At 40.6% G+C, this 22697-nt stretch overlaps 1 protein-coding gene and 1 long non-coding RNA gene across 4 annotated transcripts in view; one reads left to right on the top strand and one right to left on the bottom strand.

The window, feature by feature from the left end:
- ELP1 (elongator acetyltransferase complex subunit 1) overlaps positions 1-22697 on the bottom strand; it is a 58628-nt gene that overhangs the window by 24832 nt on the left and 11099 nt on the right. For all 3 annotated transcript variants that reach the window (XR_013388280.1, XM_077912824.1, XM_077912823.1), the window contains exons 10-28: positions 22197-22290; positions 19703-19933; positions 18533-18703; positions 17481-17580; positions 15668-15850; positions 13344-13450; positions 12912-13015; positions 12021-12074; positions 11831-11936; positions 10692-10807; positions 10272-10345; positions 9451-9529; positions 9271-9350; positions 7489-7626; positions 7300-7385; positions 6845-6993; positions 4619-4742; positions 3613-3710; positions 1972-2173 (exon numbers count right to left, since the gene is read on the bottom strand). Coding sequence is in view for 2 of the 3 variants with exons in the window: in XM_077912824.1 (XP_077768950.1) it covers positions 1972-2173; positions 3613-3710; positions 4619-4742; positions 6845-6993; positions 7300-7385; positions 7489-7626; positions 9271-9350; positions 9451-9529; positions 10272-10345; positions 10692-10807; positions 11831-11936; positions 12021-12074; positions 12912-13015; positions 13344-13450; positions 15668-15850; positions 17481-17580; positions 18533-18703; positions 19703-19933; positions 22197-22290 (2296 nt within the window). In the remaining variant the exon portion in view is untranslated. The remainder of the gene's footprint in view (positions 1-1971; positions 2174-3612; positions 3711-4618; positions 4743-6844; positions 6994-7299; positions 7386-7488; positions 7627-9270; positions 9351-9450; positions 9530-10271; positions 10346-10691; positions 10808-11830; positions 11937-12020; positions 12075-12911; positions 13016-13343; positions 13451-15667; positions 15851-17480; positions 17581-18532; positions 18704-19702; positions 19934-22196; positions 22291-22697) is intronic.
- Positions 101-22218, top strand: LOC144322626 (uncharacterized). Its single transcript, XR_013388283.1, has 4 exons — positions 101-239; positions 4002-4094; positions 7559-7712; positions 20341-22218. It is a non-coding gene; the product is annotated as an uncharacterized LOC144322626 (long non-coding RNA).

The following is a 22697-nucleotide window of genomic DNA, read 5'->3' on the forward strand; positions in this document are numbered from 1 at the left end:
AAAATATATACTTTGTGAATTTCTGTTAGGAAATAGGCAGGAATACCAGAGTCCTATCTTAAATGACAGTTATGATCTAAATTTAGCATGGAATGTGAAACCCATGTATTGTCAAAACCATCCATCAAAAAAGCTTATAAAGGCACAGGTATGGGAAACTGACCTAGCATCTCTGGCTCATCCATTTCTTCCTCAAATAGGAAGAGGCTGCTGTTCTTTGGTTGAGCACTAAGATGAAGGTAGCTGGCTGGGGGGTGGGGAGGGGGTGGTCATGCGGTATCTTTAGATCCTCGATTCACTCGGTACAGTTGAGATAATCATGCTGTGAGAGGCACACAAGACCTGAAATTGACTACGGGGCTGGCAGATTCATGTATCCCCTCTCAGGCAAACTCCAGTACATGTATCATCCCTGATAAAAACAGGTAGAATCATCTCCACAATTTAAACAGCTCTTTCTTTTTTATATAAACTGCCTAAGTTAAAGTGCACATGAAGTGACTCCACCTTCTACCGTTTCTCAACAATCTCTGACCACCGCCTTCCCTACCTTTTTTTGCTAACCATCTAGGAGAACTGGGTGAACACCATAAGGCATGACAAACAGCAAGCTCGGAGTTATAAAGAATGTAAGAGATGATAATAGTCCCGAAGAACAGAGCTGTAAGGTATAAACGACCAAAACATAAATTCCTAAAGCAGAAGTAACAACGGAGCCAGAATGAGAAACTAAAAGGCTTAATATAGGGAATTCACAAAAACTAAAGAGTTTTGGAAACTCTTAATGGAAATTAAGAGGCCTTATAGAAGAGCCTGCAGATCCAATAACCAGAAAAAGAATGTGGTAACCTTACACATTTTTATGACCCACAGAAAAAGGAAGAATGCAAACAACTAAGGAGGATACTGTATATACATTTAACAGGATTTAAATTGGAGTTTTTTCAGGACTGCATTTTTTTTGAAACCATAACAGTATTTTTGGGGTGCCTTAGTAGCTCAGTCAGTTAAGCACCTGCCTTCAACTCAGGTCATGATCTCAGGATCCTGGGATCAAGTCCCACATGGGGCTCCTAATTAGTGGGGAGTCTGCTTCTCCCTCTCCCTCTGCCCCTCCTTTCACTCATTCTTTCTCGATTTCTCTCTTAAATAAATAAAATCTTAAAAAAAACCACAGTATTTGTAAAACTCTAAAAAGGGCAGGGGGAATAATACACTAATCACTTTCCTCAAGCACAGCTGAGAGAGCAGAGCCCCTATTCACCTCTTCTCCCAGGTAGCCCTTAAGCTTCCCTCCCTCTAAGAAATCAGACTGACATAGGGCTGCCTCTGGTTCAGACAATCCCCAGACCCTGACACAGCTAAACTGCCTTTGCTTTCAGAATGCTTATACATTTTGCCTTTTCTTTTACCTCATTTCTCATAAATGTTATTATGGTTTCCCAGTGATCTACTGTCTATACCTGAATGGCTCCACTCCAAAACTCATGTTTACCTTCTGACTGGGCACATAGCCCCACAGCTACTCTGTGCTAGGTGTGGCCATATGATGTAAGTTTTGGCAAATGAGATGGAACAGAAGAAACAGTGTAACTTTCAGGTCATTTCCAACTTCCAGTGTTCTCCTGCAGCTCTAGCTTTTTCCTCTTGCTAAGGACTGGAATAAGGGTGTGGAGAAAAATCCAGCTACAACCATCTGCCTGAGATGACAGTGTCATGATGGAAGGACTTCTCAGTTCTTCTGTGAGAGACAGAAGCTTTATCATGTCACTGTACTGGGGGACTCTCACTGTAGCACTTTAACCTTTACTTAATAAACCCTTCTATATCATCTCATTAATTTTTATTAGTGAACAGGAGACTGCCTCAAGGTATGCTGTCCTAAATTTACTTGCAAAAATTGCCAAAGAAAGGAAGAAACAGAACACCTTTGGGAGAGTTATTTCAGAAAACCTGAACAGCCACGATTACCTGCCAGAGTTCTGCCAAGGTCAGCCAGCTGGTCTTTGGTCAAGTTAAGCTGGGCCGCCACGCAGAGAGCTTGTTGCCAGCTGCCACTAGCCAGAAAGGCATTGAGAGCTTTTTCGTGGGCTCCACAGCGGGCAAACACAAGCCCCGCTGGCTCATAGAGATGCTCCTGTGTCAGGTGTTCTCCATAAGCAATGCTGATATCCTGTGGCGAGAGGAGATGCGGGTTAGTAAGGAAAGGTACAGTTTCTTAACCTCCAATGTAGGCTGTCTCAGTCACTACATTTGACCCTCTCTTGAATTACTTAGGAATATCCTGTGGTTAGTCAGTGATCTCAATCACTGAGGATGTGCCATGTATCCACTCAACAAATAATTACTGAGTACTACTCAGGACAGCAGGAATCACACAGTAATGCAAAAAATAACAAACAGGCAAGAAAAACAAATAACAAGAACCACCAAAAGGTCCTGCTCTTGTGGAGACAGAGAATGGACTTATAAACACAATATGGCCTGTGACATAGTGGTCGAGAGAGAGCGAGATGGGGGTGCTATTTCAGAGCACTGTGAGGAGAATAAGCCATGTGAAGAGTTACGGCAGAGTATCCCAGGCCAAGAGCTACAGAAAGCACCATGGCCATCTGGCAGGGATGTGTAGGGAATACACAAGACGGAGTAAGAAGAAGGCTGGGGTGACTGGAGAAAAGAGACCACAGAAGAGAGGAAGAGACAATGAAAATAAGAGCCAAGAGGCAGCCATCAGCCCAATTCTCTATCCCCAGGCTCAATGTTACGCAGGAACACAGACACACAAAGTTCCTGCCTTTAAGCAGCCCACAGGCGGTGGGGTAAACAAATCAGTGCATCAGCACTTTGTTATGTGTCATCACTGAGGGAAGAAGGTGACCTGGGAGCTTGGTTGGGCACCTTGCCCTGGAACAGCTTTCTGGCAGAGGAGACCTGATAGTTGAAAGACAAGTGAGGCTGAACACAGGGGCAGGAAGAGGCCTGGAAGGGGCAGCCGATGCTAAGAAAGCAGGCAGGAGCCAGAGCACAGAGACATGGACCAACTGCAAAGGGCAGTCAGTGATGGTGGCAAGGATGAGCAGTGGTTATGGGTACAGGCTCTGGGGTCAGACAGCCTGGGCTCTGCATCCCAGGCCAGTGGCTTCACACTCCAGCTCCAGGAAGCAAGCTGTTTTCTCATCTGTTCACCTTATCAGGTCTTTATGAGAATCATACAGTACATTTAGCAAAGTATCCGACATATAAGCAAAACTAAATAGATGTTTGTTTAAACAAACAACCTAACTGTATATCCTTTTATTCTAAACTACATGAGAAAAATCTACACGCCTCAGGATGACCTGTCATGTGACAGCAAGGCTGCGCTGGAGCAAGGTATCCCATGCAGAAGCTGCCATGATATTCATGATGAGGAATGGGGGACAACTCCTAGGTTTCCAGCCTGGGCAATTTCTTCAAATAGGGGTAGGTCAGGGCCATTCTCTTAGAGAAGATTTCAAGATGAGGTGAATTCATTTGAAGATAAACCCTGAAACCAAGAATTCGGGATCCTGACCCCTTTCCAGCTAAGGGACAAAGCAAAGTCAGAAGAGCCTCATTTCGCACTCCACTCACCTTGTACTGCTGCGAATCTGATGGGTATAACTTCAGAGCTTCCTTATACAAGTTTTTATCTTTTACTAAATTTAAGCATTCTGAGAAGTATTCAGGTCCTGAAGAATAAGATTCATACACACACAAGTTTAAGACTTTAGAAGCATAATGGATTTCATTTATACCAATGGTCTCTCAACGAAATCAACAAGGGACCTTGGTAAGACCTGCAGAATCAGAGTATCAGGAAAACAGAATACAGGAGTTTTAATTTTAGCAAAGCACGTTGGCAGATACGACGTATTGAGAGGCACTGCTTGGGATCAGAGTTCTATGTAAAAGGCTACTTTATACACTATCCCTGATAAAATAACCACCTGACCTTGTGTTTTCTCAACCTCCTCCATTAGGATCATCTGGGGAGCTTATCAACCATACGGATGCCTGAGTCCTATCCCAGCCCAGCTCAATTAGATTCTCCAAAGAAGCTCAATGACACCCAGGTAACTTCCTTATCCCCATCTTAGCTCTGTGGAAAAAACCACAACTGCTGACACCAGGAACTCCAGCGTGGGACAGGGCTGGGGTAAAGCAGAACAACTGGCATCGTGCTAGTCCTATTCCATCACTACCAATTACAGCTCTGTCCCTCTGGGAGCTACCGGTGGGCACGATACTCACTCCAGATAAACTACCTGTCCCTCAGGTGTTTGCAAATACCATGGGAGAAAAGTGAATTATCAATTTTCATTCTGAGATACTGAAATGAATTTAGGAGGTGGTCATCCTTAACCCAAAAAGGATCTGCTCCATTGTTTTAGTTAGGGAGCTCCTCTAGTTCATTACAAGTCATTTGCTTTGCCTTCAGCTTTTCAGAACATATGATAAAATTAGGTGCACATACATTAACTTTAAATTTTCAGGAGCAGAAACTACAGTCTATGTCTAAGCCAACACTTTAACTTAGATCTGTCTAGCTCCAAAGAAAATCTGAAGCAGAAATAAACATATTAATCCTTGCACTTACCACATTTGCTGAGGTGGCCAATGGCTTTTTCATATCGTTTCAAGTATTTGTCTATAGTGAACCGCTGGTAATTAGTTTCCATTTTCTTAAGTGTATTAAGAAATGGAAGATATTCTTTGGGATCCTTAAAAACACACACACAAACACACACACCAATAAGTGACTTTTATTGCTTACAATTACATTTATTTATAATATGCATAAAACAATTATAATACTCAATAAACCAAAAGCTACATAATTTTTAAGCTACGTACTACATTAGTATATTAATCGCATACTATATAACATATAAAATGAAACATAAAACAAGTTTTGGTGAAAATGCTTTAACCTATAAGCATTGTCTTCATTCTGAATAATGACGATGTTCTCCTATTCAGTTTCACAACCACTTATTTAAGAGGCAAATAAGGAAAACAAGGTTTCAATGTATAAGATATTCAAAAATGCATCCAAGTTTCTCCAGAAGTGCAAGGCATTGTGCTTGGAGCTGTTTGCATGACATCTCATGCCCTCCCTCTACAAGTTTTTTTTTTTTTTTTTTTTAAGATTTTATTTATTCATGAGAGACACAGGGAGAGAGGCAGAGACACAGGCAGAGGGAGAAGCAGGCTCCCTGTGGGGAACCTGATGTGGGACTCAATCCCGGGACCCCGGGAACATAACCTGAGCCACAAGTAGATGCTCAACCACTGAGCCACCCAGGCGTCCCATTAAGATTTTACTTCTATAGACAAAGAGAGAGAGAATGTGCACATAGGCACACTTGTGTGTTGGGGGAGGGGCAAAGGGAGAGGGAAAGAGAGAATCCCAAGGGTACTCCATGCTGAGCATGGAGCCTGAGGTGGGGCTCGATCCCAGGACCCTGAGATCATGACCTGAGCCGGAATCCAGAGTCAGACGCTTAACCAACTTGCCCTACCTTCCAGCAAGTTTTAAAACAAAGGTAAAATTGTACTGAGTTGAAGACAAAACTCTAAGACCCTGCCAACCAAGATTTTATTAGCACTGTCTGCAGCTCTGTGCCATGCCCCAAAAACTTTTCTTTCTAAAGAACAGATGCTCCTTGTTCTTAATGCAATTTCACTGGACAGAAGACAGAATAAATACATGTAATAATAATCTAGAAAAAAAAAACCCAAGAGAAAAAAATTAAATACTCATGCATGTAATATAGAGAACAACTACAGGCCAAAGTGCTCAACTGACAAACATTTAGAAATAATTCGCTATGTACAAAAAATACAACCAAGCCTCACCCTCAGGAAACCTACCATCTAGTAGAGGAGCTAGAATGATATGCAGGGGTAGGCAACGAGTGCAGAAGTGCATGAGGCCAATCTCATCCAGTCCCTATGGGTGGGCAGGGAGGCAAGAATGGAGCACTGGCAGGATGCTACCTTGGCATCCTTTCCTTAGACGAGTGAGAATTAGGCTGGTGAATGGGGAAGGGGATGGTGGTGAAAGCCCACAGGCCCATGGGAAGCAGAAATAACACTACCTGCAGAGGTGTGTGGTTGCTAGGGGGACAAAAGCACCGCTTCTCCTCTACCGAGAGCTGAGAAAAAGGCACAACATCAAGAGGAGCAGATACACAGAGACCAGGTCCTGGGAGGCAGGTGCCTAAGTCGTATTACAGCTTCTGAACTTTATCCCAGGGGCAATGGGGAGCCTACGAAGGATTTCAAATAGGAGAATGAAGGATCAAAATTTCCTTTTGGAAAGATGCTTCTGGCAAGAGCAAGAAGAAGGATGACAGGATGAAACTGAGGCTGTAGAAACCAGACTGAACACTGTGCAGACCAGGGGCGCCCAAGCTTTTCAATGAGCATGCCAAGGTGGGACAAGAGGCCCCAAACCTTCCTATTCTCTGTGCGCCCACTTGCCAGCCATCTAAGAAGGAACTGCATGGGAATAGGAATCATTCGCTGTATTTCCTCTACAAGAGAATTTGTTCACATGTATGACCATAATCTTAAAAATAATCATGTAACTTTATTTCACTTTTTCAACCTGGCATCCAAAACACTGATCAGCCCCGAACTATGATAGAGAATGAGGCTTAGAAGCAGAAACCCTGGAAAGCCCCAGCTCTGCCCCCCAGGCCTGTACTCGCTGTGTTCACATCAGACAAGATCCCGTGCTGCCCAGGGCAGGGTTTCCAACTGCCACAACCACAGAACCAAGATCCAAAAGGACATTCAAGCAGTTAACAGCACGTACCTTCTGTGACTTTTCGGCTACCATGAGGACCAAATCAAAGTCATAGGTCCCGAGAGAATGATCATATAACTCATTAACATCTACCAGAAGCAGCAAATACTTCAGGGCCTCTTCAGCACTCACAGCATCAGGAACTGGTGGAGTCCTGCCTGTCAGAGTGTACGGAAACAAAACACAACAAAGCCAGTTGCGGAAAAAACCCACACATGTAGCAACATAACCAAAAAGAAAAAGTAACAAACTTTCTTGACAGAATTGGATACCATATGATTTCTTTTGTACAAGTTTTGTAGGGAAGTGCTCAAAAAAACTGACACAGGTCTTAAAATGGCAACCAAAAAGCCACATATTAATGTGTGATGTGGCTCTGACTGTGGTCAATGAGCTCTCCAGAAGCCTGGAAGCCTGGTGACAGCCGAGGCCCCGTGAAATACCAACCGTGAATGGGTCTCTACCTTGAAGCTCGTGTACCTTCTGCAGCACAATCTCCAGTTCTGGGGTTGTTTTCTTCACATGAGAGGTGAGTATTGACAGGCAATACCTGAGGTAAGTGAAAAACACCAGAATAAGAATGAACAAGGTGAGTAAGGATAGCAGTACGCTTCTGTGACTCAAAAAGTGCCAACTAATGATGGCGCACATACTTGTGGGGATTGATGCTCTCCATGGCTACTCTCAGAGTATCACAGATAAGATCTACTTTTTTCCCATCAGGATCCCTGGACAGCTGGACAGCGCTGGTAACTGGTGGAGGATACATGGTCTTTGTAACATCTTCTTCCCTAAGAACAAGTCATTAAGAGGTCACTAACTGAACATGTGGCTCCTGATACCAAATGACTGACATATACCCAGGCATGCTGAAGAGGTAATAAAAATGGCTTTTGGAAAAGTTTCATCGCTTTTCAGCCTTTTGGCTAAGACCAAATGTGGAAAACAGGCTCATCATATTCACATAAGGTGAAAAATGAACAAACAAATTGAGAAATGAAAACATGTCTACAATGAGGGGCTCCTGGGTGGCTCAGCTGGCTGCTAATTATCTGGCTTTGGCTCAGGTCATGATCTCGGGGTCCTGGGTTTAAGCCCCAAGTCAGGCTCCCTCTGCTCTTCCGCCCTGCTTGACTCTCTCCTTCTTCCGCTCTCAAATAACTGAATCTTTTTTTGTTTGTTTTTTAAAGATTTCATTTATTTATTCATGAGAGACACAGAGAGAGAGAGAGAGAGGCAGAGACATAGGCAGAGGGAGAAGCAGGCTCCATGCAGGGAGCCTGATGTGGGACTTGATCCTGGGACTCCATGATCACGGCCTGGGCCAAAGGCAGGCGCTCAACTGCTGAGCATCATGTGAGCATGCCACACAAGCATCCCGCTAAATCTTTTCTTTTTAAAAGCACATCCACAAACGCTTGTACAGTGATATAGATGTTTCATTCACATTAGCCCCAAACTGGGTACAGACCAGGTGTCCAATTGCAGGGGTACAAATAAACAAATTGTAGCATATTTGCATGAGGGCACACTACTGAGGCGTAAACAGGAACAAACTAGTGATACCAGCAAAAACATGGGTGAATCAAGGTAATGTGCCGAATGAGAGCAGCCTAACTTACTAGGAAGAGTAAATACCATAGGATTTCACTTATATAGAGTTCTTCAACAGGCAAATCTGATCCACAGTGAAAAACTCATGACAGTGGTTGCCTAGTGGGTGGGGACAAGACTGACTGACACAAGGTTTGGAGGAACTTTCTGAGGTGAAGGAGGTGTTCTCTATCTTGACAGAGGTTTGGGTACATGGAAGTACACACTGGTCAGAACTCACTGAATAGTGCATTTATGATTTATGCGTTTCACCACATGTGAATCTGACTCGCAGAGAATGCACTCTAGTCAGCATTCTACAAAGTGAAATATTACGAGATTACGAGATAAAGTAGACTGACAGCTGCAATTAACTTAAAATTTGCCTTAAAAACGATGAATGACATGGACAGATGGTACATCATGACAAAGCACACATAGGAAAATATGAACTAGAGAGTCTAGGTGGTGGCACAGGATGCTAACTCGACAATTCTCTTAACTTTTCTTATATGATTAAAATTGTTTCTTAGGTTGGAAACAAGACATTGCAGAAAAACATGCCATTTGCCCTCAATTTCATGAGACACATAGTCCCTAGGTACACCTAAAAACAGTCAATTATAATTCTAAATGACGTGTTTTCAAGTCTTAGTTTTAAATAGGCTGTTTTTAAAAAGGGTAAAGGGCAAAAATCTATTACAGGTGGCATCTGAGAGTTATAGTGATAAAAACAGTATCAAACGCCAAGTTAATTTTTCTCCTCTAGCTACTTATCTGTTTGATTTCCTAAACTAGATAAATTGTGGATATGATACTCACAAATTATTCAAAATACTTACTTCAATTCTGTGAAAAACAAATTAATATGATTTACAGAATCTATCTGCCTTATGAAGGTTTCCACATTTTCAAGAAACACCTACCCAAAAAAAAAAAAAAAAGGACAAAAAAATTTTAGTTCCAATCGCACTGGATCAAGTTTTAGGTAGGCTGAGTTAATATCACATTTACAAAGTTACCTTAGGGTTATGGTCATGGATCAGATTGAGATTGATTCTCAGTTTTCTCATGCATTCAAATGCTTCTTTAAACATAAGTCTGAAAAAAAAAAAAAAGTCTGTGAAGCAGCAGGGAATGAACACAAAGGTCATATTATAAAAACTAAACTCCCTGGATCCAACACATTTCCTTATGATACAAACCAGTTATACTTAACAACTACTACTGGGTTGCTACTCTCAACTAACAGAATGAAAAATCAGGTACCAGATTCACTTGCCTTCTTAAAAGGTGGGACTTAGTCACCATGGCAATCTGGTGGACTATATCCCCACATATGTGTGACAGAAAATCATCACAAAACTTGGGTGTACTTTCTCTCTTAACAAGATGTTAAGAAAGGTCTTTCTAATACAAAGTTTCCCTAAAATAAATTAACAATGGATCATTTCCTTCACAACAGTGGCTCAGGCATTTTTGGGTCACAGGCTCCTCTGTACATCTGCCAAAAGCCTTAGGCCTTCTGCTTGAATAAATACACACAGAGTTTGGTACAATTTCCCTGGGTTCACAGACCATCTGAAACCCATATGGATCCCCTCAGGCTAGGAAACCCTGTCTTGCATGGTATGTTTCATCATTCTTTCTACAAGGAATACTTATCAGACTTTGTAATACAAAAATCAAAGTATAGGAAGAAAAAAAAAGCCTCAGAGAATCTGATTGATGACATGTGTAGTACACCTTTCTCATACTTTAAGTTTTAAAATTTTTAACAGAATAATTATTATCTTCACACAGAAGTTGTAACAAGTAAACTAGTTATATACATGGTTCTTACTTGTCCAGCCACTTCCGAATCTGAGCTAAAACCAGAGCTCGATGATGAACAACTTCTAAGTTTCCCCTTGGCATCTTAAATAAATCAGAACAATAATGTTTTTAATTGAATAGAAAAAATTTAAATACCCAGGATATACTTTACCTAACTCTTCATAGAGAACTACAATACTATAAAAATGAGCACACTTCCTGCAGAATCTAGTTGTGCTCCAGACAACCTTCTCTTCTAGCCTTGCTGGGCACAGCCTGAACTAACTTTACTCCTTTATGTAAAGCTAACAGAACCTAGCACCCAGGAAGGATTGGCTTATGATAAACTGTTACAAATGATAAGAGGGCCTAAAATACAATCTGCAAGAACTGTTTCGTATTGACAGTCTAATAATAATCGGAAACACACCCTGAAAAGTTAGCTTACCTGTAATATAAGCTTTGTGTCCTGGGGTACAACGGTGACAATACGTGAACCCCTCTCCACCTTCCGCAGAGATTCCCCTTTAGACACATGGCTGCTGCTCAGACCTGCATGTAAGGCTAAAAACACCAGTGGCTAGGCCATAAGAATCACTGTCATGACAAGCCACTTTCCATTAACCATAGTCCAAACTGAACATATGATCCAAAATAGAAGAAAGCAGGGATGCCTGGGTGGCTCAGTCAGTTAAGTGTCTGCCTTCAGCTCAGGTTATGATTCCAGGGGCCCCTATCAGGCTCCTGCTCAGCGAGGAGTCTGCTTCTCCCTCTTTCTCTGCCCCTCATTTTGTGCTCTCTCAAATAACTAGTATCTTTAAAAAAATTTTAAAAAACAAAAACAAAATAGAAGAAAGCAATTAACAACCATACCCCTTTGCTCTCCCACTCAACCTTAAGACCAGTAGCCTTTCTGACTATATCATTCCTAGAACCTGCTTTCTCTTTCACAGAGCCCTCATGCATATTCACATACATAGCTTCTCAACTGATTTAGAAAACACAGGGAGGATGCGGTTTTTCTATTTCATCATCAGTGAAATGACATCAGTGAAAGATTCCTGGTTTCCAAGTTGGAAGCAGAGACTAAAAGTGAAGTTTTCTAGAACAAGAAACACACACACACACACACACACACACACACGGTGGGGGAAGGAGACACGTGGAACTAAAGAAAAAATGGACACAGTTTTCTATAAACCATGAGAGGAAGGAAGTCTTTCACATCTACAATGGAGGGTAGTCACAGTGAGCAAAGGAAGATTACAAAGAAGTTAGACCCAGTTTGCATCTACATGGTAACCTAAGGTAAAATACTGCATTAGTTATATAATCCTGAAAACATTTTAATTTCACAATGTTCTGGTCCATGGAGGACCTCCTTCTCTGGAGGTCTTTGCTAACTCATGTAAAATATTGAACTATGTTGAGATTAGGGGCTAAGTACATGAACTCTAAAGGTTTTCTCAGTCTAGGACTCTGATAAAAAGCCAAAGTAGGTGGTGAACATTAAAAGTCATTAAGACTTCAAAGGACAAAAAATATTAGAAGAGGGACTATTTTCTACTATACATGCTGAACACTTACTGTTAAATGAAGCATCTCTCAAGCAAAAACACTGGCAGGTATGGGAATGGGTGGTCAACAATAAAAATTCATCATATACTGCAAATGATGTGATATTTGAAGCAACCTACAACAAGGCAAAGGGGAAAGTTAGCTTTATCATTTGGAGCCAAAACTGAAAAAGATCCCACACCAAACCAAGCCCTGTTACCTCAGTGTCATTGATAAAAAAACGACACCTGTCACTCAGACCAAGGACACATTCCTGCAAAGAGACAAAACTGAAATTACAAACAGTTCTAACCAACTTTGTTAAACTAATTTTTCTATTACATAGTTCTATTGCCCTGTGGTTTCATAACGAAGTCCATGTCAAGACTGAATACAGTTACCTATCCTCAGAGTTACCACCCTCTCATTAGCCACCGAACACCTCAATACTACCACCACACCCTGTCCATTCCTTCATTCTCCTATCAGAGGGGACAATCATATCTATATTGATAGATTATAAATTCCAGAAGAGCAGAGGTTAGTCAGCTATTTTGTTCTGTAACCACTGTATCCACCCACCCAACACAATTACAGACATTCCAATATTTGATGAATGACAACCTACTGAATACTATTTTGGGGATTACATTTTTGCTGTCCCCAAATGGTACTTAAATAAAACTAACTCTGAATAATCTGTACAACAGGGGCTAAAAGTCTATCAACTGCATTTTTCTGTCTTTTAATGTATAGCTCCAAGGAAAGGAATCAACTATCTGCTAAATACATCCTGGATGATCTCTTAATCCCATTTCATACATGAAGAGGCCAAGGCTCAGAAACTTCTGATACCCTGAGATTAGGTGGAGACCCATATCTACCTCCCAAGCCCACATCCTTTTACCAAATGCCATCAGTTCTTGGGCCACCATTTTTTTTAAATTAAATTTTTAAAATTTAAATTCAATTTGCCAACATACGGTATAACACTCAGTGTTCATTCCATCAAGTGCCCTCCTTAGTGCCTGTCACCCAGTTGCCCTACCCCCCCCCACCTCCCTGGGCCAACATTCTAAGTGGTAAAGCTTTCGGCCCTGCATTCACTTACCTCTCCCCCAATCATGGCCAATTCAGTCTGAGTGCACGGATAAGGAAACCGAACAGGAAATCCACCAGGGTTCTTCCATGGCTCAACAGCCAGAGAGGGGGACTCTGCAGGATTGGCAGATGAGATTTACAAAAAGCTGGTACACTCGCTGTAAAACACTGTTGCATCAATACTTGCTGAAACATTTAACATGCAATTTGGATCACTTTCCACGTATATTTTGGAAACTCATTAGGACACCCTGGTCCAATATAGGAGAAAACAGGGATAGAATCCATCTGCTAGTTCCACTCTACAGCTTATGGTTTTCTAGGACGGTTAAAAAACTTAACAGTCAATGTGGCACTGACAAGAAACTCACGAGCAAACATTCTTAAGAATTAAACATTTATGTAAGTCATAAACTCGCTTTCCTAACATTCTGATACTCACCCCAGAAGTACTTAAGTATCTGGCCACCAGCCAGCTGCAATGCTACAGACTTGGTCTTGGAATTACAACACAGACTGATTATGACTCCATCCACTGTCACAGATGAACTGATGAAAATTAAAAAAAAAAAAGCAAGACTGGGAATGTGAGCAGACCACTTTTCTCAAAAGTAGTAGCATTTCACTGATTTTGCAGAACAGAAAAAGAAATAAGCAATTGACCTTTGGGCTGCACTGCCTATTCAATACAATATATACATAATACATACACACACGTGCACGAAGATACACACTGATAGATAAATATTGCAAGCAGTAGCCCAGACAAAATAATGACCCATCACATGACACTGTTTTCCACAATGCCAATAAGCTAGGTGTCTACGCTGTGAGGTCATCACTCCCATTCTGGCAGCAACTTAATACAATTTATAACAACTTAATGTCTTCATTAGACATGCATGGTATCATTTCTGTCTCCTTAAAATACATACTGTAGTAAATAAAGCAATGAATCTGTAGGAAAATGAGCATACTCAGTATCTCTTATTGCTATCATATTCACTCATGGAAATCTGTGGGTCTTCATTAATGAGAAGAGGGGAAACTGTTACTGTCATTATATTTTTTTTTTCGTGTGTCAATGAACAGAGAGTAGATATGTCTTAATAGAAGTGGAAAAAGTAAAAAAGAAGCAAGTGTTGCCAATGCTAATCGTTATTCAGAGACCTTTTGGCCAATATAAAGAATGGCCCAAATTTTGTGAGGATAAATTATCTGTGAATAGGTTAAGAGAAGACACTCCAGACCACAACTGACTGGGACTGGATCTAGGCTCTACCTATATGATGACAGGCAAGTTACTTAACTGCTCTGTACCTTCGTGGTCTGGCTATAAAACAAGGGTGCTAATAATACATACTTCAAAGAGGTAGTATGAGAAATAAGTTACCACAGCATTTAAAAGAGTATCTTTTACAGAATGTAAGGTATATTAATGTAAGATATAAAATATCATATATATATGGTATAAAAACCCATAAGCTAATTAAGAGACTTTATATTCCTTAAAGACATTAATACTGTATATAAACAAAATAGCCCTTTTTGGGGGGGAAACAAAAATCAAAGCAACAGAAATTTTAAATGGCTTCTCATTTCCTTTACAGCAAATGAGATGGATCTAGGTTTTCTTTATACAATCTGATGAAAAAGAATTTCAAATTTGCAGAAGCAGAAATTTGTACAATTTAGGTATTTCCGGATGTAAATTGCTATTACTTTTTATTATTTTTATTTTAATCCTAATGTAGGTAACAGTGTAGTATTAGTTTCAAGTGTACAATATAGTGATTCAACACTTCCAGACATCATCCAGGGCTCATCACAAGTGTCCCCCTTAATCCCTATCACCTGTTTCACCCATCTCCCATCCATTCTGCTTTTTAAAAGCTCCAGTTACGGTTAACTGAGTATTGCATATAGCTAGAACACTTCCTGTATCCGTCTGGATGCGAGTCAAAAATTAGTAGTTAGTGACTACAATGGAGTATGTTTTGTGTATACAATAAAAAAAAGTTCCTAATTTTGCAACAAGGGTTTTTTCAGAATTATAATCTGCCTAGGAAACTCTCAATTACAAAGTAGCCTGAGGATTAAACATTAGCTTAGACGTAATGTGCCAAGTTTTGACACTGGAAGCCTGAGGCTTTCTCGGAGCTGTCCTCACAAAGCTATCTACTGCACAATGGGGCTTGCGTCACAGAAAATAGCATTCATTACCTGAAACCTGTACTGTGACAAAGATGCAGTCTAGGATCAAAACAAAACTCAGGGCCAGCGAGCAGTGAAATTTTAGCAAAGAGAAAACAGAGAAGACTTTCTGGTACTACATGTAGTCAAGTGCCAAACTGAATATGTAGAAGAAGCCAGAAGCAGCATTTCGAAGTCACCACATCCAAGTGAAGTGCATGTATATAGACCTATTAACAAGGGTAACTGTAGCGGTTAATTCTCTTTGGCGAACAATTACCCTGCTAGAATGTACGTATATGCTGAATGAAAAATTTTAACACATCTTCAAAATGTTTCGCCCCATCTACTGGTATTTGTCCTATGTTCCACCCACTTCTTGATGCATTTTTGGGTTTGTATCTTGACGTGACTCAAAACTACACTTCACTCTCTTGCTAAGTGTGCTTAACAAGGAAGCTCCTGCCCTCAATCTTGCTCACTAGAAGTCAAAATCATCCTAGACCCAGAAAAGACAAAAGTGTAACACCATCTGCCTACGAGCACATGAAATTCAGGGAAGTGTGGCCATACCTAATATGGAGCTGCCTGTGCTCGTCATCCGCCTCAGAAGGGGCCACAGTCAGATGGTGAATGGCAGACTGAGGGCTGGACGGACTGTAGCTTACAGCCAGGAAAACGTCTTCCTGAATCCAGGTGATAAGGCTGAACTTCAATGGGTTTATTTCTTGATCTTCACCATTCTCAAACTGAAGTCTGTTTTAAATATTGAACAACGTGCAATACATGAATCAAACTTAGTATGACCGAGATTTTCCTAAGTGAAGAATGAACCACTTTGTATATGATCAATTCCTAATTATTTGGAGGGACAAAACCTGAGGTAATGCCAGAATATTTTTCTACTTATTTAGGCTTCTTATATTCTGAGATCTTTAGATTTGAAGAGAACACTTCCGGAAACTGACTATCCAAGAAATCACTTGCCCCAGGCCCTATAGTAACAAACTCCGGAGGCTTCCCCATCACCACTTGCCAGCATTTAAACCAGGCTCCAGCAGATACGTGGGTCTCAGAAGAGTGGTATTTTTCAGCATCTCATACCAAAACAACTAATTAGCTTCAGAGATGGTTTCTTTGGCCTGTAACACCTGCCTCCTGTAGTATTAACACATCAGAGGATAGCACATTTTTGCCACCTCTGGCAGGAACTCATAAGGGCTACTTCTCCCGCCTTCTAGCTTAAGTAGCAAATCCTCAGCACGCACTGAAGAAGCTGGGTCACTACCCTGATCTTTCTACTCAATCAGCTCTTCCAGGACTCCAGTCCCTCCACTGTGTTCTTCCCACCATGGGAGTATATTACTCCCTCCGGTCCCCACCGACACACTTCTCTCACCATGGCCAACCCTCCCCGTCCATCTCTGCTGATCCTAACCTAATCTCTTCTTCAAAGATGAAGATAAGTATTCATGTCCTTCATGAAATCTCCTAAATGACTTGGAGCTGTCCTCTCAATTTTTAAAAAAATGAAATTATGTTCTAAATTGTCTCACACTTCCTAGTTTGCCTTAAGTCTGTCCTCTAGTGGGTTCAATTCTGTGAAATGAAATAATCCACATAAATGTTCTTTGAAAACGACTAAGCATTATATAGGCTGCCACCAAATCATAAGCAGGTTGAAAGCTTATATAGATCTATTAAATATACTGCATATACTTAAGAAACATATTGCTCATTTTAGTCAGTTTACTGTCCCTATTAATTTATAAACATATGCTCTCATGGGGCAGAGTTAAAGAACATGCGCTTATCAAATAGAATGCAATCAAATCCTGGATTCTCACAGAAGTCATATTATAATTAGTAATTATATTTCAGGGTCATTTCACAATACTTATACCTGAGGTACTCATTTATACCCAATCATTTATAACATTGTTTCAATGGGAAAATGCATTCTGATTTCCAACCTGAGGGACTCAAAACACAGCAACCCAAAGTTCCGGAGTGTGGGATGCAACAAAGACAGAGACTGCATTCAGTCAGCCAGTATGTGAACAAGAGAGCCCCTCATATACACAAGCAAATGCAGCTTGGCCCTACCACCCTTACCTCTACCTTTCCTACATGACCTTCCCTGGAGAACCAAGGGCTGCTGGAAGAAATGGCTTCTAAGCCAACTACCAGCTTGGCTCCACTGCCACCCATCAGCATATGGCATGCAGATACAAGATAATAGACTTCCCCACCAGGCTGAAAAACCAGGGCCCAGGCATCATATCTACTTGTTTCATTCAGCAACAGGCATGGAACAGTAACAGTTGGCTGAATTTAGGACTAACTGCTGTTCCCAGAGGTACAAGGTAATAAAAAAACAACCTACTTGTATCGCTTTTCCAAATGAGGTGTTCTAAGAGAAACTTTAAATCCATTTCCACCCACAGCTCCCAGCTTCACTGTAAGGTCCACACTTGGACTATCATCTAGAAAATAAAAATGCAGTTACTATCTTAGTAACCCACACACATTTTTCCTAATACTAAGGGTACTAATCCTGCATTTAACCCCACTTTAGAAATAAAGCAATCTAGAAATAACCACATCTCAACCTCTTAATTCTGTTTACTTTTAAAGCTGAGAATCCAAGATGATTTGTAAACAATGCTACCAGTATCATGTGCCAGTATAATTTACACCATGATCACAGAACTCACAGATAAAAACAAATGTCGGCTTCTCCTACACATCAGGAAAGCAACTAAAAACTCACAGAAATGGGATGGTGGAAGGACAGGTGGAGAAGCTAGAACACCTAAGTGAGATCCTCATCCATTCTTATTCAAGCAAACTGCAAACACTTTGGCATTCTCTTCCCTCATCTATAGAACAGAAAAACATGGGGCACCTGGGTGCCTCATTGGTTTAGCATCTGCCTTTGGCTTGGGTCTTCATTCTAGGGTCCTGGGATTGAGTCCTGCATTAGGCTCCCCATAGGGAGCCTGCTTCTCCCTCTGCCTATATGTTTCTGCCTCTCTCTGCGTCTCTCATGAATAAACATATAAAATCTTAAAAAAAAGAACAGAAAAACACCAGCTCTGATGCCACTCCTAGGAAGGCTGTGGGATCAAATGGAAATCTGTGCAAAGGCAATGGAACCTTAAAACATGTTAAAGATGCAATAAGATACTTTGCTACTTCCAGGGTGAATGTTATTCTTCAATCACGGACTCTTCAAGTTCAACAAGCAAAGGGAATCGCTCTTATAGGCCAGAGTGGGATCAGACTCCCTCCCACTCCAAAACCCCACAAATTCATTAGATATTATCATAATAATGAGATTAATTATTCTGGAGCTAAGGTAACACCACACTGTAACTCTCTTTTGTGCAGGAGGGACATGGTTCAGAACTTCTTGGTTAATGGTTTTGAACATACCACATTTATAAACAGAAATCTGGTTACTGGCATCTAGGATTGCAAGGTCGTTACTCTTTTTGGGATGTGCAGAGAACATGACTTGATTCACAGGGTGCGGGAGCAGCAATCTGTAGGTGCACATGGGAGGTGGAACCACACTCTGTTGGAAGACTGTCACCAATACCTTGTCTGGGTATGAGAGAGAGAAGAGATCAGATACATGCATGTTTCATTTGTAAAGTGCAACATCTGACAGCACGGTGGCACTAATAACGGTGATAGAAAATATACAGCAATTCCTAAAAATGTTTGGTGTTTTTATTGTAAATAAGCGAAGCTTAAGTGTCAGGGCTCTGTCTCTGTCTGGCTACTGTCACCTCCAGGTCCAGAGCAGTCCAATGAGGGCAAGAAGGCCTTTGGGTCTAGCTTGAAACCAAGGCATGCGACCAAGCCAGACTGAACCAAGGCAATGATTCCCTTCGAAATCTTTAAACCACTCCCTGATGCACGTTTTTAGTAATAAGACCTATCTGATTAAGTCCCCTGTACAGAACATATAATTATAAAATTATATTAGGACTGCTACAGAGAATAAAATTCGCACAGCATCACACATTGCAATCTTAGAAACAAGTTTTCTTTATGTTATCAGCAGTAGGTAAACCATCTATTCAGGTGACTACTTCTTGCCCCAATTCCCTCTCCCCATCATACAAAGAACACCAACCAATCCTCACATTAGACAGTATCTGTGACTTGAACGTATTGGATAGATTATACAATTAACAAGTATTATATTAAAAAACAAAGCAACCCAAGTGAGGTGGGGGCAAGGGTCAATGTAAATCTATGTCAGAGCTAGGAGATAAGGCTCACACACCAATGCCACAAAATCAGTTTTCTTCTATACTTGGGGTCAAAATTTTCAATGTCTTCAAAGGCCAGAGAGGTAAATTCATGAAGAATTGGGGTGGGCAGGGGGAGGGAGGAGGAGGAGGAGGAAGGGATATGATTCTCAGCAGAGTACATGCCCCCACTAAGGGCATCCCCATCCAATCAAAATGAAACAAGAAATAAGTAAAAATAAACCAAACAACCAAAGCACCACACAAGCCAAAATTTCCCAGTTTTAGTTAAACCATCACATCTGCAGGAACAGGCTCACTGACATGCTTTCTAGCTCCTTACTTCCATCAATGACAGCCACGTTTGCCATATCACTCGAATTATCTCCTGAGCTCCGGTCAGTCGTCCAGTGCCAGTCATAGCAGAGGTAATGCCAGCCCTGGCAGAGAATATGGAGCCGGTATGGGGTCACCAGGTCCCACATCAGACACACAAGCTTGCTCTTCCCGCAGGTGCTGAAGGGCAGACTTTGCTTGAGATACCAGTGATAGTTCCCCACAGTCCAGAGCTGCACTGCAAGGGAGAAATGAGAGGAAAAACGTCAGAGGCCAGAGGACCAGACTGCCTATTACCTGCTGGACAGGGATAGGGGCAAGTGTTCCTTTTTCAAATGACCCTTCCTGCTTAGCCTCTTCACTCAAATAGTAATAGTAATGATAATAATAGTCAAGAAGTAGTTTTCCATGGGGATAATCTAAGGCCAGAAGCACACATTTATGCTGTCTCTACTTTTAAACTTTAGGGTCATGTGGACAGAAAATTAATAGGAAGACAGTGCTTTAGTGAGTTGTGTTCTCATATAAAGATTTAGAAAGAAAATTTGGCAATTAGATTAAAAGTATGACAACACTCAATTTGAGAACATTAGATTAGCATCACTATATTGTATTAGGCTTAAGATGCTTATTATTTTCTTCTAGGAGCTTTACATGCAGTTATGTCCCGGCGATCTGGTATTAAGCATAATTCAGCTCTCCAAGGAAGAAGATCAATACTAATCCTTCATCAGCAATTGTTCCTTCCAACATCTGTTAAAAGAATAAGATCTAATCCTGGGGTACAGAGGAAATGGGGGAGATGCTGATGACAGCACAAACTTCGAGTTCATGTTCCGAGAATCTAACACAGAGCATGGTGATTATGGTTAACAATTTGTATGGTACGCTCAGAAGTTGCTATGAGCGTAGGTCTTAAATGTTCTTGCCGTAATAACCAAAATGGGAATTAACCATCCAAAGTTGGATGTTAACCGACTTTGCTGTGGTAAATATTTCACAAAACATATGCGTGTCAGATTATCATAGCATACATCTTAAGCTTGCACAATGTGTGTCAATTCAATCTCAATAAAGCTGGAGGGGGAAAGACCTAATGATGTTGAAACCAACCTTTGTTAGAACACTTTTACCAAGCTGTAAGTTGCTAAGTTAGACTACATACTCATGCTTTGTGAGGACAGACAATGGGGCTGTTCCTGAGCAATATTTTTATTCCGAGCATAACACAGTGCCAGCCCTTGACACTCTGGCTAATCAGTGGTTCACAACTCTGGCTGCATATTAATAATCAACTGGAAGCTTTTTTATTTTTAAATTAAGCACTGATGTACACATTCTAACACGCCATTCTAACACAACAAATTCAACTCTGAGATGAGGCCTGGATGGCATTTTTTTTTTTTTTCTAAAGGCATAGCCAGCATTGAGAAGGACTGTGCCATGAATGAATTAAATGAGCTTCTAAATAACATTTCAGCTAAAGAAAAAGTTCTACTGATTAAAAAGTTTGAAAGCCACTTAAAAAAACAATCAAGCGAGAAGATTTATCAACAAAAATGTTCACTGCATTTTTGTTGATATGAAAAATCACAAAACTTTAAGTGCATAACAGAATGAGATTTAATAAGCTGTGGCACAAATGAATATTATGCAGCAATTTAAAATTATGTCCATGGGTATCTGAAATGGAAAGATGTCTGTTATAAAACTACATGTATCATACTTATATACTTAACAAAAATGAGATCATAGCCATACACATAGAATCTGGAAGACAAGAAAATTTTAATAGTGCTCATTACTGAGCAACAGAATTATGGAAAAATTCTGTTTCTTCATCTTTACTTTCTAATATTTTCTCATATTACACATATACTGAAAAATACATATTTACAATCTAATCTACAATAAAAAGGCACAGATTATTCTTCCTTGTATCTAATGCCGTTTCTCTTTCACTGCTATAGTTTTCCTATGGCTAGCACTTTAGCTTCCTGCAGTAACACTATTCATACAGAGCCTAGATATTACTGGAAGGTATTTTGTAGATGTGATTACCCTTCACAATCAATTGACTTTAAATACAAAAGATTATCCTCCATAATGTGAGGGAGTCTCATGTAAGGTGTTTATGGCCTTAAGAGTAAAAACTGAGGTTTCCCAGAGAAGGAATTCCTCCTCAAGACTGTAAGACAGAACCTGCATGAGTTTCCAGAGTTCAGGCCTGTCCTTATAAATTTGAGACTCAGGACTGAAATATCAACTCTTAACTGAATTTCCAACCTGTCAACCTATTTGTCTAGAGAACCCTAAATGATACATGACTAAAAATCCCTAAATAATCAAAACCAAACCATTCCCTCATTTCCATTTATCCCCCTCAGTTATCTCCGATTCCATTACAGGACAAAGCAGAAGGGAGAAAGGCAACTCCATAGCCTACTACTTTCAACGACATTTTATGTGGCATGGGGCTAAGATGCTAGGTGCTGTCTTACCATAGGTTTTTAAAGTGCAGTTTTCTCCCCTCTGAAGGTCTTCTAGCCAAACTGCAAGCACAGTGGAATCTGCATTCCAGAACAGGCCATTTACCTAATAGGGAAAAAAGGCAATGTCACTGGCTTTTAACTATGTATATACTTCAAAATCTTACATAAGAGCTGAATTCCCTGCCCTCACCAACCAAGTAATCCCATTACTTGAGCTGATCCTCAACTATAGATTAGGAACCCATAGAATCATTAACAAATCTAGTTAATATGTCATTATATGCAGGGATGTCAAAAAATGCATTATGCTTAAAAATTTACAAGACTTAACCAAATGCAAGTTGACATTTTTAGACAATCAAGGAAATTTGAAAGGGACTAGGTTTTACATGATACTAAGGAACTATTACAAATCTTGTAAGGTATGATAATAGATTTGTGGTTAGAGAAGAAAAATGTTTTCTTACCTGTTAGAAATGAATATTAAAAATCAATTTCTAGAATCAAAAC

The sequence above is a fragment of the Canis aureus genome, chromosome 10 (genome assembly GCF_053574225.1).
Source record: "Canis aureus isolate CA01 chromosome 10, VMU_Caureus_v.1.0, whole genome shotgun sequence".
Classification (NCBI taxonomy): Eukaryota; Metazoa; Chordata; class Mammalia; order Carnivora; family Canidae; genus Canis; species Canis aureus.